At 42.5% G+C, this 14,915-nt stretch overlaps 1 protein-coding gene across 7 annotated transcripts in view; it reads left to right on the forward strand.

Annotated features, from left to right (window-relative positions):
- GRIA1 (glutamate ionotropic receptor AMPA type subunit 1) overlaps nucleotides 1–14,915 on the forward strand; it is a 198,688-nt gene that overhangs the window by 164,409 nt on the left and 19,364 nt on the right. For all 7 annotated transcript variants that reach the window (XR_013981003.1, XM_080988011.1, XM_080988010.1 and 4 more), the window contains exons 12-13: nucleotides 9,077–9,275; nucleotides 10,276–10,523. Coding sequence is in view for 6 of the 7 variants with exons in the window: in XM_080988011.1 (XP_080844137.1) it covers nucleotides 9,077–9,275; nucleotides 10,276–10,523 (447 nt within the window). In the remaining variant the exon portion in view is untranslated. The remainder of the gene's footprint in view (nucleotides 1–9,076; nucleotides 9,276–10,275; nucleotides 10,524–14,915) is intronic.

The following is a 14,915-nucleotide window of genomic DNA, read 5'->3' on the forward strand; positions in this document are numbered from 1 at the left end:
ATGGTATTTCCTCAAGTACAAGGAGACAAGTCCCTGCCCCAAAGAGCTTAAAAGCTAAAATTTGGTGTAGGAAACAACAGAGGGAGGGAAGGAAGGGTTTAGTTGCGTTAAGGCAACAGAAGGAGTTAAAATGAAGTTCAAGAATAATAGCAGTGCAGCGTTAGTAAATGATAGTTTCTCACCCAACATATAAACCAGGAAAAAACTCCTAAAACAATTGAAAGGTGGAAATGATCCAGTAACTACCATGCTTGCAAAGACTGTAGACAGGTGCTTTCATTCTACCCCGGGCTGGATCTAGACACATCAAAAAGGTGTTTCAGGAAAACATGTGCTAAACTTCATAAATGGAAATCACATTGGCAAAAGACGGGACTCCCCAGCGCCATCTGGTTACAGTGTTATAACGCATATCAAGTGCTTTCTCTTCACCAATGTAGCTCAGTCCCTGTATTACCTTAACACTTCAGCTTGCATGTAAAAGCATTTTTAGTTGCATTTGAAAGTGTGCCTTATGTCAGACCTCCATGGCTGATCAGGATTCAGATCCATAAAAGTGATAATTGGGCTATTCCTACAGTCTGAGTGGTACAGAGAGTAGTGCCAACTTGGGCTTGTGGGAAGGCACTGCCATCTTTTGCATTCTGTCCCAGGGCAAGAGGTTATAGATTTGGCACATTAAGTTTCATAGTAATTGACTAGAAGAAAGGAAGTAGGTTGCATATTTAGAAGCTGAAAGGCTTTACAGTGGTACCTCATGTTATGTACTGTCCCCCTTACGAATGCTGCGGGTTATTCACTCTGCTAACCCGGAAGTAGATGCCCCCTGTTGCAACCTTTGCCCCGGGATGCGAGCGGAAGTCGCGCTCCAACGGCACGGCAGCAGCAGGAGGCACCATTAGAGAAAGCATGCCTCATGTTATGAGCGGTTTCGGGTTACAAACGGACCTCCAGAACGGATTAAGTACGTAACATGAGGTACCACTGTATTTGGTCATCAATTCTGGAGAGGGGAAGGTCCCTGTGCATTTTTCCTTCTCCACTTTTGCATAAAGTCACCCTGTGACAAATATGTCACTTGACTAAATAAGCCTTTATTAAAAATGAATTGAACAGCAAATCTAGGAAATCTTCCCTAAGCAGCCGCAGCTTTAGAAGACCAGATTTGCCTTTCTAATTAAAATGCTGTCAGTTTTAAATGTAATTCTCCACAAGAAACAAGTTCTAGGGTAAGCGAACGAGAGTGGTGGTGGTGGGGAGGAGGCTCAGGAAGCTGCTCAAACAAATTTCAAAGAGATTTATTTTGTATATTTCATGATGATCATGTTCATCTTTCCATCTTAAGTGTGTTCGGCTGGAGAATTGGTGCCGTTGGTAATAAGCTGTCGAGTAAATGCAAAGTACTGTTAGCTTCAGTTACCTTCAGCAGGGGATCAGATCAAAGAGCAAGTTGTCTGATGTGCGAGGTTACGTTTTGTTTTTCAAAAATGAGAGATTAGTGTGATACAGTTCTTCCTTTGTTATGCAAAGAATTAATCCATTAATTAAACCAAAACAAGAGGCCCTGACATAATTTGAGAATGAGGCATCTCCATTCCACACTTGCAGAAAAATTATGTCAAATTAGGTTGTGAGGAGAGTGGAGTGAAGATTTCTGCGTTGCAAGGAGCAATCTGCATCCGAGAATGTAAAAATTCTTACCTTCAGAATAAAAATCAATGCATGCAAACAGTTTACCAAATGACTATGGGAGGAATTCAGTGTGGCACTATGGCAATCATTCCATCAGTGCAAGCATTTCAGCTTGCCAAATCGAATGTTCCCCCCTCTCCTTCCCATGCACACAGCGGATGGGGAAGCCTGGTTGCACTAGCAGAAGCCGTTCCACAGACTGCCTCATTAGCTGAATCTTGCCCTATGTGCACACTTAGTCATAGGTATCCATCCTCGGTGTTGAAACAGGTACTAGGTCTGAGCCCTAAAGCTTGGGGTGGAGCACTGGAGGAGCTAATGAGAGAACCATATTGCCTGAGGAAATAAAGTGGAATTATGTTCACTACTGCTAGCTTGCCACTTTCTCATTTTTATCTTCCAATCTGTCACCTGCCTGATGCCCTGCCCTCAGTATGTATAGTGCAAATTTTTGCAGATCAAGCACAAGAGAAGTCATTTCCCCATTAGTTAGCAGCACTCATTATTATTATTATTATTATTAGTAGTAGTAGTAGTAGTAGTATTAAGAGGCCCTCATAATAATAATAATTTCTATTTTCATTATGACTGCTACTGTTTTTTTCTTCAAGAAAAACCTTCCCTAGCTTTGATGGATAAAGTTTTACTTGTTGCGTTTTTTAACTAGTCTGCATAGATACAAAAAGTTATGAAATCCCTAATTCCCATTTTTCAACCAAAAAGAGTTGAAGAAGAGGCATGAGGACAGGGTTGCCGACTGACCAGCATCACCTGTGTTTATGCCTTTAACAGCTACTTGATCCCTAAAAATGATCAGATGAAGGTTTTTCATAGTATGACAATTATACTAGAGATTATTGCCATGCAGTTAAGCTGAATGTTTGAGGGTTCAGGACAAACAAAAGAAAAGTGCTTCACAGAGCATTAAACTATGGAACTACATCCCACTAGTGATGGCCACCACCTGGATAGCTTTCAAAGAGGATTAAATTCATGGTGGACAGAGGCATTGGACCACTGAATATCAGTTGCTGGGAAATGTAAGAGGGAAAAGTGCTGTTGCACTCAGATCCTGCTTTCAGGCTTCCCATAGGCATCCGGCTAATCACTGTGAGAACAGGATGCTGGACTGATCCAACATAACTCTTCTTATTTCTTTAAATGAATCACCATGTGTTAATGCTGGCAGATCAAGCTGCCATTAAAGGCACAGGAGCAGTAAAAGAAAAAGAAAAAGGTGGGCAACCCAATGAGAGATGTCTGTTTCCTAACATAGCAAATTTAATAATGTGCAAGAACCATCTGGTGATTTCATCAGAAGAGGTCCTTTGCTCTCCCCACCACCACCACACACACGTTGAGTTATCCAAACATTAATTAAAGCTTTCCTCTGCACAACTGCACCTCCGCTTATTGCTTCCATAGATCTGATTCTATGAAAAAAGATCCTCCTTATTCCAAACACCCACTATGTCAATGAAAGAGAATAAATCTAAAGGGCAGGTGCACAAATCCAAATGTCAAGATTTATGACACTGTGCTTTGGGAGTACAGTACTAAGCTGAGCTGAAGATAATAATTATTCTCTAATGAACAAAGTGCTTAGAAGGAAACAGCATTGCATCTTCTATTGTGACACAAAGCAGGTAAACCTTAGGTTTCAAGAGTGGTGGGATTACCCAATGCAGAAAGATTCAGACCTCAGGCTATCGATGCAGGGCAAATGAAACTTTTTTCTGCATGCAGGGGAAAACACACCCAAATCCTTAGTGTACCACAAGCGGAGGAAATCCCTCTGTTCCTCCATCAATTAAGATGCCTTCAAAAGAAAATGTATTAAATATCAGCAAAGTACCCAGGATGGTTATGTGTGTAGATGTACAGTACATGCATACATACGAACATACATTCTCATGTTGGCTAGCTAATCAGAATCTGCTGAGCAATGTGTTTGTTTGTTTGTTTGTTTGTTTGTTTAAAAATTAATATTAGGAAAGGGGGAAATGTGTGTTCAATGTTGCCACTAGGGTTCAGACTAAACTTGCCCCCAACATATCTAAAATACAGGTTGGTTGCAATATAATGGTTTAGCATTTCATGAGTGTACCATCTTTTTCCCATGGGTTCTTCTTGTCAGATTCAAAACTCAAGCTACCACCATAGTTGGAAGTTTTAACACTTTTATGTATGAAGTCAGTATATAGCATCTCACTATGGGTCTACAGGCTACAAACTGATAAGGCATGACAGAGATCTAAGACACATGGCTAGTGTGAAGATGTTGATCCAACCCTTGGCATTCCCCCTGTGCTCTCATTTTGAAGAGTGGGACGGGCACAGTTATTTGCACAGTTGATGTCCCCTGCCTCAGGCTAGGCAAGTAAATAGGTACTCCTTGGTAGACGCTGTACATGTAGGACTTGTTTGCAGTAGCACTGTCACCACTGCATCTCTGGAGGTGAAGGTGGAGTCGATGGAGCCAGCTCACTATTGGATTTGTCCCAAGTGCCACCCAAGAAAGGGGGCGAGGCTCTTTGGTGGCAAAGGAAGGCAGCAAAGTCACATCAATGGCTGGTGATGTTGCACTTGGGGTGTCAGATATTGCATGGGCAGACCACTCTCCTGAAAGCCCATTAGACCAGCAGTTCTCAACCTGTGGATCCCCAGATGTTGTTGGACTACAACTCCCAACATCCCTGAGCTCTGGCCTTGCTAGCTAGGGGTGATGGGAGTTGTAGTTCAACAACATCTGGGGACTCACAGGTTGAGAAAGGCTGCATTAGACCCTTCTCATGGATCCATATCTCCCCACCTCCCAGTTCACTGGGACCCTCTCCCAGTTCAGAGTTCTCCTTGGGTTCCAGTTTCCCATCCCCCAACCCGCTAAGGTCAGCCTCTTCCATTTCTCCTCCATTGCTGCCCACCATCCAACCACCCGCTCCAAGATATCTCCACACGACTCATGCCTTTCATTGAATGTGACATTGAACATTGTATATTTTTAGTGTAGGATTGTTTAACTCTTAGTAGGGGGAAATAGCTTACATGATGGTTCAGCATCTGATTATGTATCACTGAGCTATTCAAAACCAAAATTAACAAGCCAAGCCCAACTGTCCACAGCGCTCCCTCATCCCCCCTGCTCTCACCCCTAAGTAATGACAGCAGTATACAATCTGGTAGCGTGAGCCATCAATATAACTGACAGGCAGTTCCCCCCCCCCCGGGGTGTTCAGTGATTAAGAATAAGAAAACCATGACTAAGGTCTAAAGGCTGGGATTTAGTTAACTGCAGCTGTGGGAATTTAAGTCATAAAAATATCTTGGCTTCTCAAAAAGGAGAAAAGCTGTATAATTTGCAGCTGGAGATGAATATGATTATTTGGCATGCAAATGCAGCTTGTCAGATTGAAGTGGCCGTCATCAGCAGAAATGATGGCATTAAACACTAGCCAGTTATTCTTGTTTGGTGCCTCTGCGCTTGCTACAAGTGCTTCCAGTTGACAGGAAATGGGAGGGGAAGCAGGAAGGAGGCAGAGAGATGGAAAATCAAACAGGAAAGGAATCAGGAGACTGAGCTGCAAGCACAAGAGGGGTGCAGATAGAACAGCCCCTGATTCCTCACCGAAAAAGTGGACATAGAACCTGCATAAAATGTGAATATGTTGAGATGCAAATTTAGAAATAATTATTATGATTTAAATAGAAATACAATGCATCTCACCATGGGGGAGAAGACAGTGACTGGTGATGGCCTGTGTACCTGCTCAGTCTGCCAACATTTGATAGGCAGCTTCAAGGTCCATGCTGCTCTTTCTTCTTAGAGTTCTTTATCTTTAAAGCAGACTTCAAACAGAGGACTTTCCTCTGTAAATTAGAACACACGGCCATCTAAGGGACAGAGTCTGCAGCGGAATGAGAAGCAGGTATATGAAGGAGAGGTGGTGGGTGAGACAGATGCCAGGGGAAAAGAGGGGAGAAGAGGAAGCCAGTGAGGACTGAGGGAAAGTGGGCAGGCAGTGAACTTTCAAGGTCCTGGGCCCAAGAGATAAGAAAGGAGCAAAGAGGGCAGCAGTGGAAATGTTCAGATTTATCTATTGATATGAACTATGCAGGCCAATCTGTCTATCCTATCTAATGGATACACTTATGCAGTTTGCTTTTATTTATGCAACTTTGCATAATATATCCATGTATTCAAAGCATTTGACATTTGGGGCAAGTGCTGAGGTGACAGAAGGTGTAGAGAAGTAGTGAGAGCAAGTCCTTGAGAGCCTCAACAATGGCACAAAATGAGTTAGAAAAACTCTGGCCTGTGTGCTAGCAGGGTGTTTGCAGGTTCGGAGTGTAGAGGGCTAAGTGACTTGTCCAAGTGGCATCTATAGAGACCCAGCAGCCGGCACCACATTATTCTATTCTTAGTTCCTCAACATATTTGCTAGTCTGCCATCATTATATCTTTTTTAAGCTCTGGCCACATTCCTTGACAACTGGTATCTGTGAATCCTGGACGCTTAGAGTCTTTCTTCTAAGAATTCAAAACCAAATGCAGCATCTGGACTTGCGATGAGATAGTCATTTTTCCATTTCCCCAGTTTCAGACAAAACTAAAAGTTTCACATTTATTCAGGATGGATTTGCCACTGGGCATGTGTTCTCTCTGATTTCCATCACCATCTCTCCCTCTCCCTTGCACTCTCTCTCTCTAGCTGACCAGTTGCATTTGTCTAAAAGGATTTCAAATCAAGCTGATATAAAGAAGGTGACTGCATCATGTTTGGAAGCTGCACCAGAGTTTAGATGCAATATTTAAATGCAGAGTTTAGTATGATGCAAAAACAATGCATAGTGTAAGGAGCAAGTCTGATTTAACATTTTAAAATAGTGGAGATCAGCTAAAATGCATTGGTTTCCTCTTCTACAGCAAGCTCTGAAAACCTAGTTCTGCAGTATGGTTGGTTTTTAACTGGGGAAAAGCCAGCTATGGATGGCTAGAAATCTTCACATCCCTAGGGCTGCAGTCCTGTACACACACTTTCCTGGAAATAAATCTCATCGGCTACATGTGATGCTCATCCATAAACTATTGTGTACTAAGTTATTAGTTAGCATCAGATGTGTGTGAATGACTCATGAAGGGTTTTGCTCATGAAGGTCTCAACTCATGGTCATAGCTTTTTCTGCTCTAACAGACTGATGCACATGGAGACCTATAAACTCAGCTAACTAGCCAGGCTAGAGGCCTTGTACCTTATCTTGTGCTAGGAGCAGCTTTAGTCCCAAGGTTGCAATCAACATTCCACAAACGTCAATTTTGCTGCAAGACCACATTTGATAAACCAACAATAAGTCAGTGTTTGTTAGCATGAAACCAGCTGCAACCCTGGGTTTGGATGCCACACCAAGCTAAATTCTTCATTGTTTGTTTACCCAGTTGTGCACAAGCAGAAGAGAAGTGGAATGCACAGTATTTCATACTAATAGCTTTTGGCTTAGCATTATGAGCAATTTTACACATTGAGTTATTAGACACAGCTCGTATAGCACTGCAACATACCTTTCCCTGCAGCAGATACTCTTCGTTTTAATAGTTGCAAGGTTTATTAGAGAAACAACAAGGATGAGGTGACAGATGACATGTCAATGAATAAACACAAATGTGGTGCTTAAAAAAAAAAGTTGGACAGCCCACCTGAAGCATGGAGTGAGAGGCACAAGGCAAAATGCATGGCTGATCCAGAGCTTGACTTCCTGGCTATGCCCATCATGCAAATGGCAAAGCCATCTTTAAATTCTATGCTTGTCATTCACCTCGAACTAGACCAGCAGGGAGGCTCACCTGGTGCCTTCATTGCATATCTTTTGGTGCCAGGCAAAAACGTTCCTCTTCTCCCAGGCCTTTGACTAATTGAACCATCTATAGCGTTTAGTAGGGTATTGTTTTTGTTTGTTACTATGGTATGTATTTTTGTGTTTTGTATCGCAAGCCACCCTGTGATCCTCAGATGAATGGGCAGTATAGAAATTTAATAAATAAACAAATCAAAATAAACCAGCACGATGCTTAGGTCTTGGTGGTTCCTACAGTGTGTACTTCCTACCAGCTGGATTAACTAGAACAGGGTGTGATTTTTCCAACTGTTAAGTCACAAATATCAGTTCGCAGGAACTTTTCAGGAACGTGGGCAGCTAGTTCCTTCATGATCGTGACACTCCAGCTACCAAGTGGCACAGACGACGAAATGTCACTGCTGTTGCTTCTTGTGTGAATGCAACGTTTCCCTTTTTATAGCTAGAGCTGCTATTGGCAATTTTGTAATGGGCTGAGCAGAGGAATGGCGTGGGAGGGTGCTTTTACCATTCACCTACACAGTGCAGGGCTAAGCCCTTTAGCTCCTATCCGTGCCATGCAATGGATGTGAATTAACTTGCCCTTTCAACCACTACTGCTTCATCATCCCTAGGATTAATTACAGTTCTGGATTTTATATCAAAGTGGTAAAATGACAATTATTAATGAAAATTATTATTAAACAAATCTCAGCTATTAAAAAGAAGAAGCAACTTCTTGCACACATGGAGACCCAGGTTCAGAAGGCTCTCCACAGAAGGTTTGCTCAGTCAGTAGTGCATAAGACTCTTAATCTCAGGGTTGTGGGTTTGACCCCCCACATTGGGTGAAAGATTCCTGCATTGCAAGGGGTTGGACTAGATGATCCTCATGATCCCTTCCAACTCTATGATTCAAGCTTCAAGGTACAGGAGGCCTCCCTTTCCTGTCTTCTGCCATCGATGGCAACCCCATAACTTTTCTTCTTGGTAATTCCAGTGTTTGGGTCCTTCGCTATTGTTATGGTGATATTCTTCACATGCTAGTCCAACTTCAGTGGACATAAAACCATTAGGGAAAGGCATGCTAGTTGCAAGTTCCTCCTGAAATCTATTGTTGCTTTCATCAGCTGTTGATTGTTCAGGCCAAGATCATTTGTGTGGAGCTGCTTTTCGTAAGCTTGTCGTGTAATTTGTCCTCATGCATCTATGAAAGTGACATGTTTTAGGATCTGTGTAGAGGCAAGACACACAGAAGTGGTTTATTTACATAGTAAGCTGCCATTGAACAGTTGTTCTCTCAAGGGGCCTCCACGTGCTGATCAGTATATAGGAAGGTGGCCTCACAGGTGAAATTTGACAAGATACGATAGGTGCTAGTGACTGGAACCTTTTAATATAACCTCAGGCATGCACATTTATACCTTTTAAAACTAAACAGTGCACAAAAACTAATGTTTGTGCAAAAGCAGAGCTTTGTGTGTTGCACTCTTATTATTTTCTACTCCTCTCCTTTAAATTTACCTTCACTCTTTCTTTTTCCCTTTTCCTGCAGATCTCTGTCTGGGCGTATAGTTGGTGGGGTCTGGTGGTTTTTCACCTTGATCATCATCTCTTCTTACACCGCCAATCTAGCTGCGTTCTTGACAGTAGAGAGGATGGTGTCTCCCATAGAGAGTGCAGAAGACTTGGCCAAGCAAACAGAGATTGCTTATGGGACTCTGGATGCTGGGTCTACTAAAGAATTCTTTAGGGTAAGAGAAATTAGTTCTGACTTCACTATACAAAAGCAAGAGTCTCGTGCTAGCTCAGGAAATGCAGCACACGCGGGGTCTGCCAGATACCATAAATACTCCAGAAGCACGGCATAATTACACGCTTCCACAGATTACTGAGTAATTACACTTAGCAGCATCAAAAGTAATTACCCTGTGACTTGCAGCTCAGGTTTAGAGAATAATAAGTACTTGGTTAGCTCTGTAATTTAATGGTACCATTTGCCCGATGTAAATACATTGGTGTTACACTCAAGGGGAGCTTATGTAGCAAGGCCCCCCTCCTCCAAAGTGCACTTCCTTTCAATGGTCTAATGCCCCCTGTTTCTCACTTCCCTCAGCCAGCCCACTCCATTTATGGAGTGCAGTGCAAATGTGACACTTCAATCGCTCCTACTGTTCATCACATGAGGCTGTGTAATATTGAATCCGGCCATTGGAATACTGTCTACCCACAACAGGTTTTCGGAAGTCTTTCCCAGCCCTGATATACCAGTTCACAATTACTGGCGATTCCAGTGATTGAACCTTGAACCTTCTGCAGTACATACCATGTATTCTGCCACTGATCAATGGCCTCAATGCAGTGCTAGTTGTAGGAGTTGTGTTCCTAGCCTAGTTCCTAGTATTTTGCCAAAGTATTTGCATCTTTAGCTGCAAATCCCTCTTTCATTCCATTCAGCCTAGTTCTTGTTCCCTAAAAGGTGCCCTTGCAATCACAGAAACAACAGCAGAGGCCTAGCTGCGTAGCGCCAACAATCCATGCAATATGTTTCGCCCCATACTCACCACCTATTGGCAGGGATTGTGTGGAGGCCGTTCACCTCTATGAATCAGCCCCCAGCCCCGAGTCCTTTCTTCTCCCTACCTATGCAATGTGTGGGCACGCAGCCCAGCAAAATGTGTGTCTTCCTTGGTGTATGAATCTCTGCTCTATTAACACATGCTAAGAGCAGTGGATTTATGCTATTCTGGACAGAGATCTAAAATAGCGGTTTTTGAGAAGATGTGGACGTACATGAAGTCAGCTGAGCCCTCTGTTTTCGTGCCGACAACAGAAGAGGGGATGAAGCGTGTGAGGAGATCCAAAGGGAAGTATGCCTACCTGCTAGAGTCTACCATGAATGAGTACATTGAGCAGAGAAAGCCATGTGACACCATGAAGGTGGGAGGTAACTTGGATTCCAAAGGCTATGGCATTGCAACGCCAAAAGGTTCACCACTGAGGTAGGTAGACTGAATATGTTACTCCTTTAACTGCAGCCCAAGCAGTCAAAGCATCCATAAATGTGCCTCCAGACTCAATTACCACAGTATACAGATAATGATACTCAGGGCGTGGGTGGGAAATGTGAACTGCTGGACTGCTGCTTAACAGTGAAGGCAGTTTGTCAAGGACTGCTCCCCCCCCCCCCTTTGCAATGACTTCACTCCCTATGTTTTAATTTATTGTAACTGGGTATTTACAGCTGGCGTTGTGTGGCATACTGGCTACTGATTAACAAAGCAATACTTTGACGCAGCTTGCTTGTTTTATGGTGCATGAGAGTTGTGCAATATGTATTACAGTCCTTGTTTGGATTCAAACTTTAAAAAAGGGGTATTCTACCGGTAATAGTGTTTCAGTGTGTGCATGTCTGAACAAAGAGATGCAAATCTGTGTAGGGCGAATAAATGGAAAAGCTAAGTGTTTTCCTTTTAGCTAGGCAACAAAACAGCTCAAAGGTTCTTATGCTTAGCTGGTTACCCTTAGCAACCAAGGCCTAGTTGGTACAAGGTACTGGGCCAAAGTGTTGCAGAGGAAGGCATGACTAGACAACATGCACGCAGCATACACACAAATGGAATGTACAACAGCCACACAGTGCAATCGACAAGCTGAACAGAAACACGCACACAATAATGTGCCAGTGCATTAACCACGCACCAGAAACACTTTGCAGCATGTTATTATCCACACAATTCTCTTCATTTCTATAGCGATCAATGACGTGGCATACATGACTTAATTCTCTCACCTACACTCCAATACCAGGGCAAGGCAGGAATTGTGTGCCGCTGCAGGGTTTGGGTCTGGATGTGAGTCTTATGTTTTAAAGGAGAACAACATTTGCTGAGGGAGATTGCTATTGTCCTTTTTAAATTGAGATTTTAAAAGAATCCTGCTGTGCCAAAATCTTTAGTGTATATTGAAAAAGCTGCGGCATTTCTTCTGGAGAAAAAATGAAAACAGAAAAATGCAAAGGTTGATTTATCCTGTTCTTCAAAATATCCTCTGTATGAGGAAAGGTGAGGAGAGGAGAGGGAGACAAATATGGTTATTCTTAACATGACTTCCCAGCTCAATGGAAACAGCCAAGGGAGGACACTTTGTTTTTCCATTTGGTCTGATGGTGCTTCTTTGGAACATATGGTCTCAGTTTCCCTTCCCATAATGTTTGTTGTGTGTGGTCATTTTAACTGTTTAAACTAATATTATATGCTCTTCAGTCACCCTGTAGCATCTCTCTGCACTATCGCAGGAGAGCAGTCCAGGGAATGTATTCTGTTCTGTGACTGACTCTATTCTTGTTTCTATCAGAGTCCACAGACATTTGGTCACTGAAGTCATTGGGATCAGAATCAGTTGTGTGTGGAAAACATTAGGCACTATGTACCACCACCATGACCCAAAACAATGTAAACGTGTCAATAAAAACAGTCCTGCAACACAATTCACACATTAAGAATAGTAAACACTAAGCAATTATTTATTTATTGCATTTATACAACACCTTTTTCTCCAAGAAGAACAAGATGCCATATACAGTTCTCCCCCTCCTCATTTGATCCTCTCCAGCTGAGATCAGACAGACCCCTTCCTATTGCACTTCTGGTGCTGTGGACATTTTAATTTAATTTTATTTTATTTCTAGTTTTGACTGGTAGGGGGGAGGTTTCCCTTTAAAAACAACAGCAACCTGAGTTACTTGTGCACTGCTTAGGGACAACTGTAATTAAATGTTATATAAGTTGTTTAAATAAATAAATAGACAGAGAAAAGTAGAGGAGGCTGGCACAGTTTGGCATTTCTAGAAACAGCAAATTCCACTGCTCCACAGCAGCTACCAAAAGGCACTTTCCAGAGCTGAAAGGTTAGTGTGTGAACAGCAGGAGAGAAAGCAGAGTGATAGAGAGCATAGGAGGGAAAGCAGTGTGGAAGGGAAAGGGGACTAGATCTGGCTGGAAAAGGGAGTTACTGAGGAGAAGTGTCTCAGAGGTCAGAGAGGGCAGAGGGATGGGGTGGGGGAGAGAGAGAGAGAATAGGAATATGGAGTCTGAGAGCACAGAACTCAATCCTCTTGAAATTACATATTTTCCCCCCCACATGCTTTTATTTTGGTGCACTGAGCATGCCATTTTATATGAATATGCAACATCATCCCATAGAATGAGATATTTTACTCTTTGTCTTTTCCACTGCTTCATGGCTCACAGTACTTTTGGAAATAAGCATTTGTGTCTGGGTTTTAACCTATTAATACTAAATAAAAATGAATATTGAACATGCAAAACGTATTGGGGGAACCCAATGACACATAATAAGTGTGTAATCCAGGGAATGTAAATGAGAAGAGGAGAAACTTATACTATCTCTCTCTCTCAGATAGATAAATAGATCTCTCTCTCTCTCTCTCTCTCACACACACACACACACACACACACACACAACTAGAAAGAGAAGTGAATCAGGGAAGGTAGGCGTGTATTCTGTAATTGGCTTTCTTTCTCAAAGTGGTAACCTTTAAGCAAAGCTCCCCAGAGGCCCATAAACTTGTATGTCAATTATTCCAAGTCATTTAAATGAATAAAAGTGTTCCTTGTCAAAGATCCAACAAAACTAACACACATCAGAGGAAAATGTGCCAGCCAACTCTGTTTTTCATCAAGGATTCTGTGACTGTAAGATATTGAAAGATGCTGTATGAGCTGCAGAGGAGAACCAATTACTTCAAACTTAGTCTCTTAAGGGGAGAAAAACAAGGAACAAACAACCTGAGTACTGCAGAATGATCTGTACTTAAAGAACAACAAAGAGTTCTCTGGGCTTTATAACGCCATATTACCCACGCAGGAATTAAAATATTATTTCAGTTCACCGATTACTACATCTTCTTAGATTGCTAAACAATGACTGTACAAATGAGGCTGTGTTCCACTTTAGAATACAGATATAACCATCTGTGTTGCATCATCGCTGCTTGAGCTTAAATACAGCTCACACGCTCAGTGCCCAACATGTGATGTGTCAAATGTGACTCAAAAGTACACCATGTAATACATGCAAGGGTCCCAGTAAAACACCACACAGAAGCTTTGTTTTTTGCTTTCAGCAACACAGTACAGTCCCAGCAATTCCAGTTCTTCCTTTCCACCCCCCAGTAGCAGTACTCTTTGTACAGGTGGGAACGCCAGATTGGTGGTGGCAGCAGTCCTGACACTGCAAGCGCACAACCCTGACACCACAGCCATTCCAGCAGAGAAGCCAGTGTCCAAAGGGCATCTGTGCAGCTCTGCTGCACCACACATGCCACCACTGCTTCGTTTCTTTCCTCTCTGTGCAATGGGACTAACCCACAAAAGGAAATGTGAGCCCCTTGCAATGGATCATTTGTTCAGCCTCAGGTGTGCAGTCCCCCCCCACACACACACACATTGATATAAATATGCACTGTTTCTATAGACCTTAAAGACCAACTAAGTTAGTTCTTGGTATGAGCTTTCGTGTGCAAGCACACTTCTTCAGATACACTGAAACAGAAGCAAGTTTCTTGGTGAGGTTGATGGACTTCCATTTCATGCGGCTCAATGTGGTGCCTTCCATAGTTCCGGCTACCTATCTGTAACTGTTTCTATAGAGGCAGTGGAGTTCAAACAGCAGGGAGTGAGATGGGAGAGAGAGACTACCTGACACAAAATTACACCCCAAATGGAAATTGCATAATGCACAGAAAAGTATACTTTTTCTACAAATGAGACACAAAACTTTTGATTCCTGAGTATGCTAAAGCTATCGAATATGAGAAGTGCTGGGGAAGACAGCAGTATCTACCTTCTTTCTCAGAGGCTTTAGACTACAACTTCCATCAACCCCAACCACTGACTGTGCTGGCTGGGGTTCATGGGAGCTGAAGTCCAACAATACTTGGGCATCACCAGATTAGGGAAGGCTGGTCTAACTGCACCAATTAAAATTGTTGATTATCCTAGGACTCCCCAAAAAACAGGACTTGCTGAAGGAACCTATGCAGATTATTGTGTTGTTTGAGCTATTGGAACTGTATTATGGTTTAATTCTTTTTGAATCTGTAGAACATTATATGCCTTATCTTCTATAATATAAAATCAAGACTACTTCCAGCCTCAAACACTAAACATTTTAAAACCCCAACAAATCCCTCTAACACTGTTATCTAAAAACATAACAACTGACAGCAGATCAGCATTAGGAAGTGCTGGAATAAAAAAGCGCCATTACGTTTCCAAAGGAGGTGGGGAGGGGAGACAGACCATTATATAGAACAGGAAGGCAAACTCGGCCCTCCAGATGTTTTTGGCCTACAACTCCCATGATCCCTA

Source organism: Podarcis pityusensis (genome assembly GCF_964106645.2).
Source record: "Podarcis pityusensis genome assembly, chromosome: 2".
NCBI lineage: Eukaryota > Metazoa > Chordata > Lepidosauria > Squamata > Lacertidae > Podarcis > Podarcis pityusensis.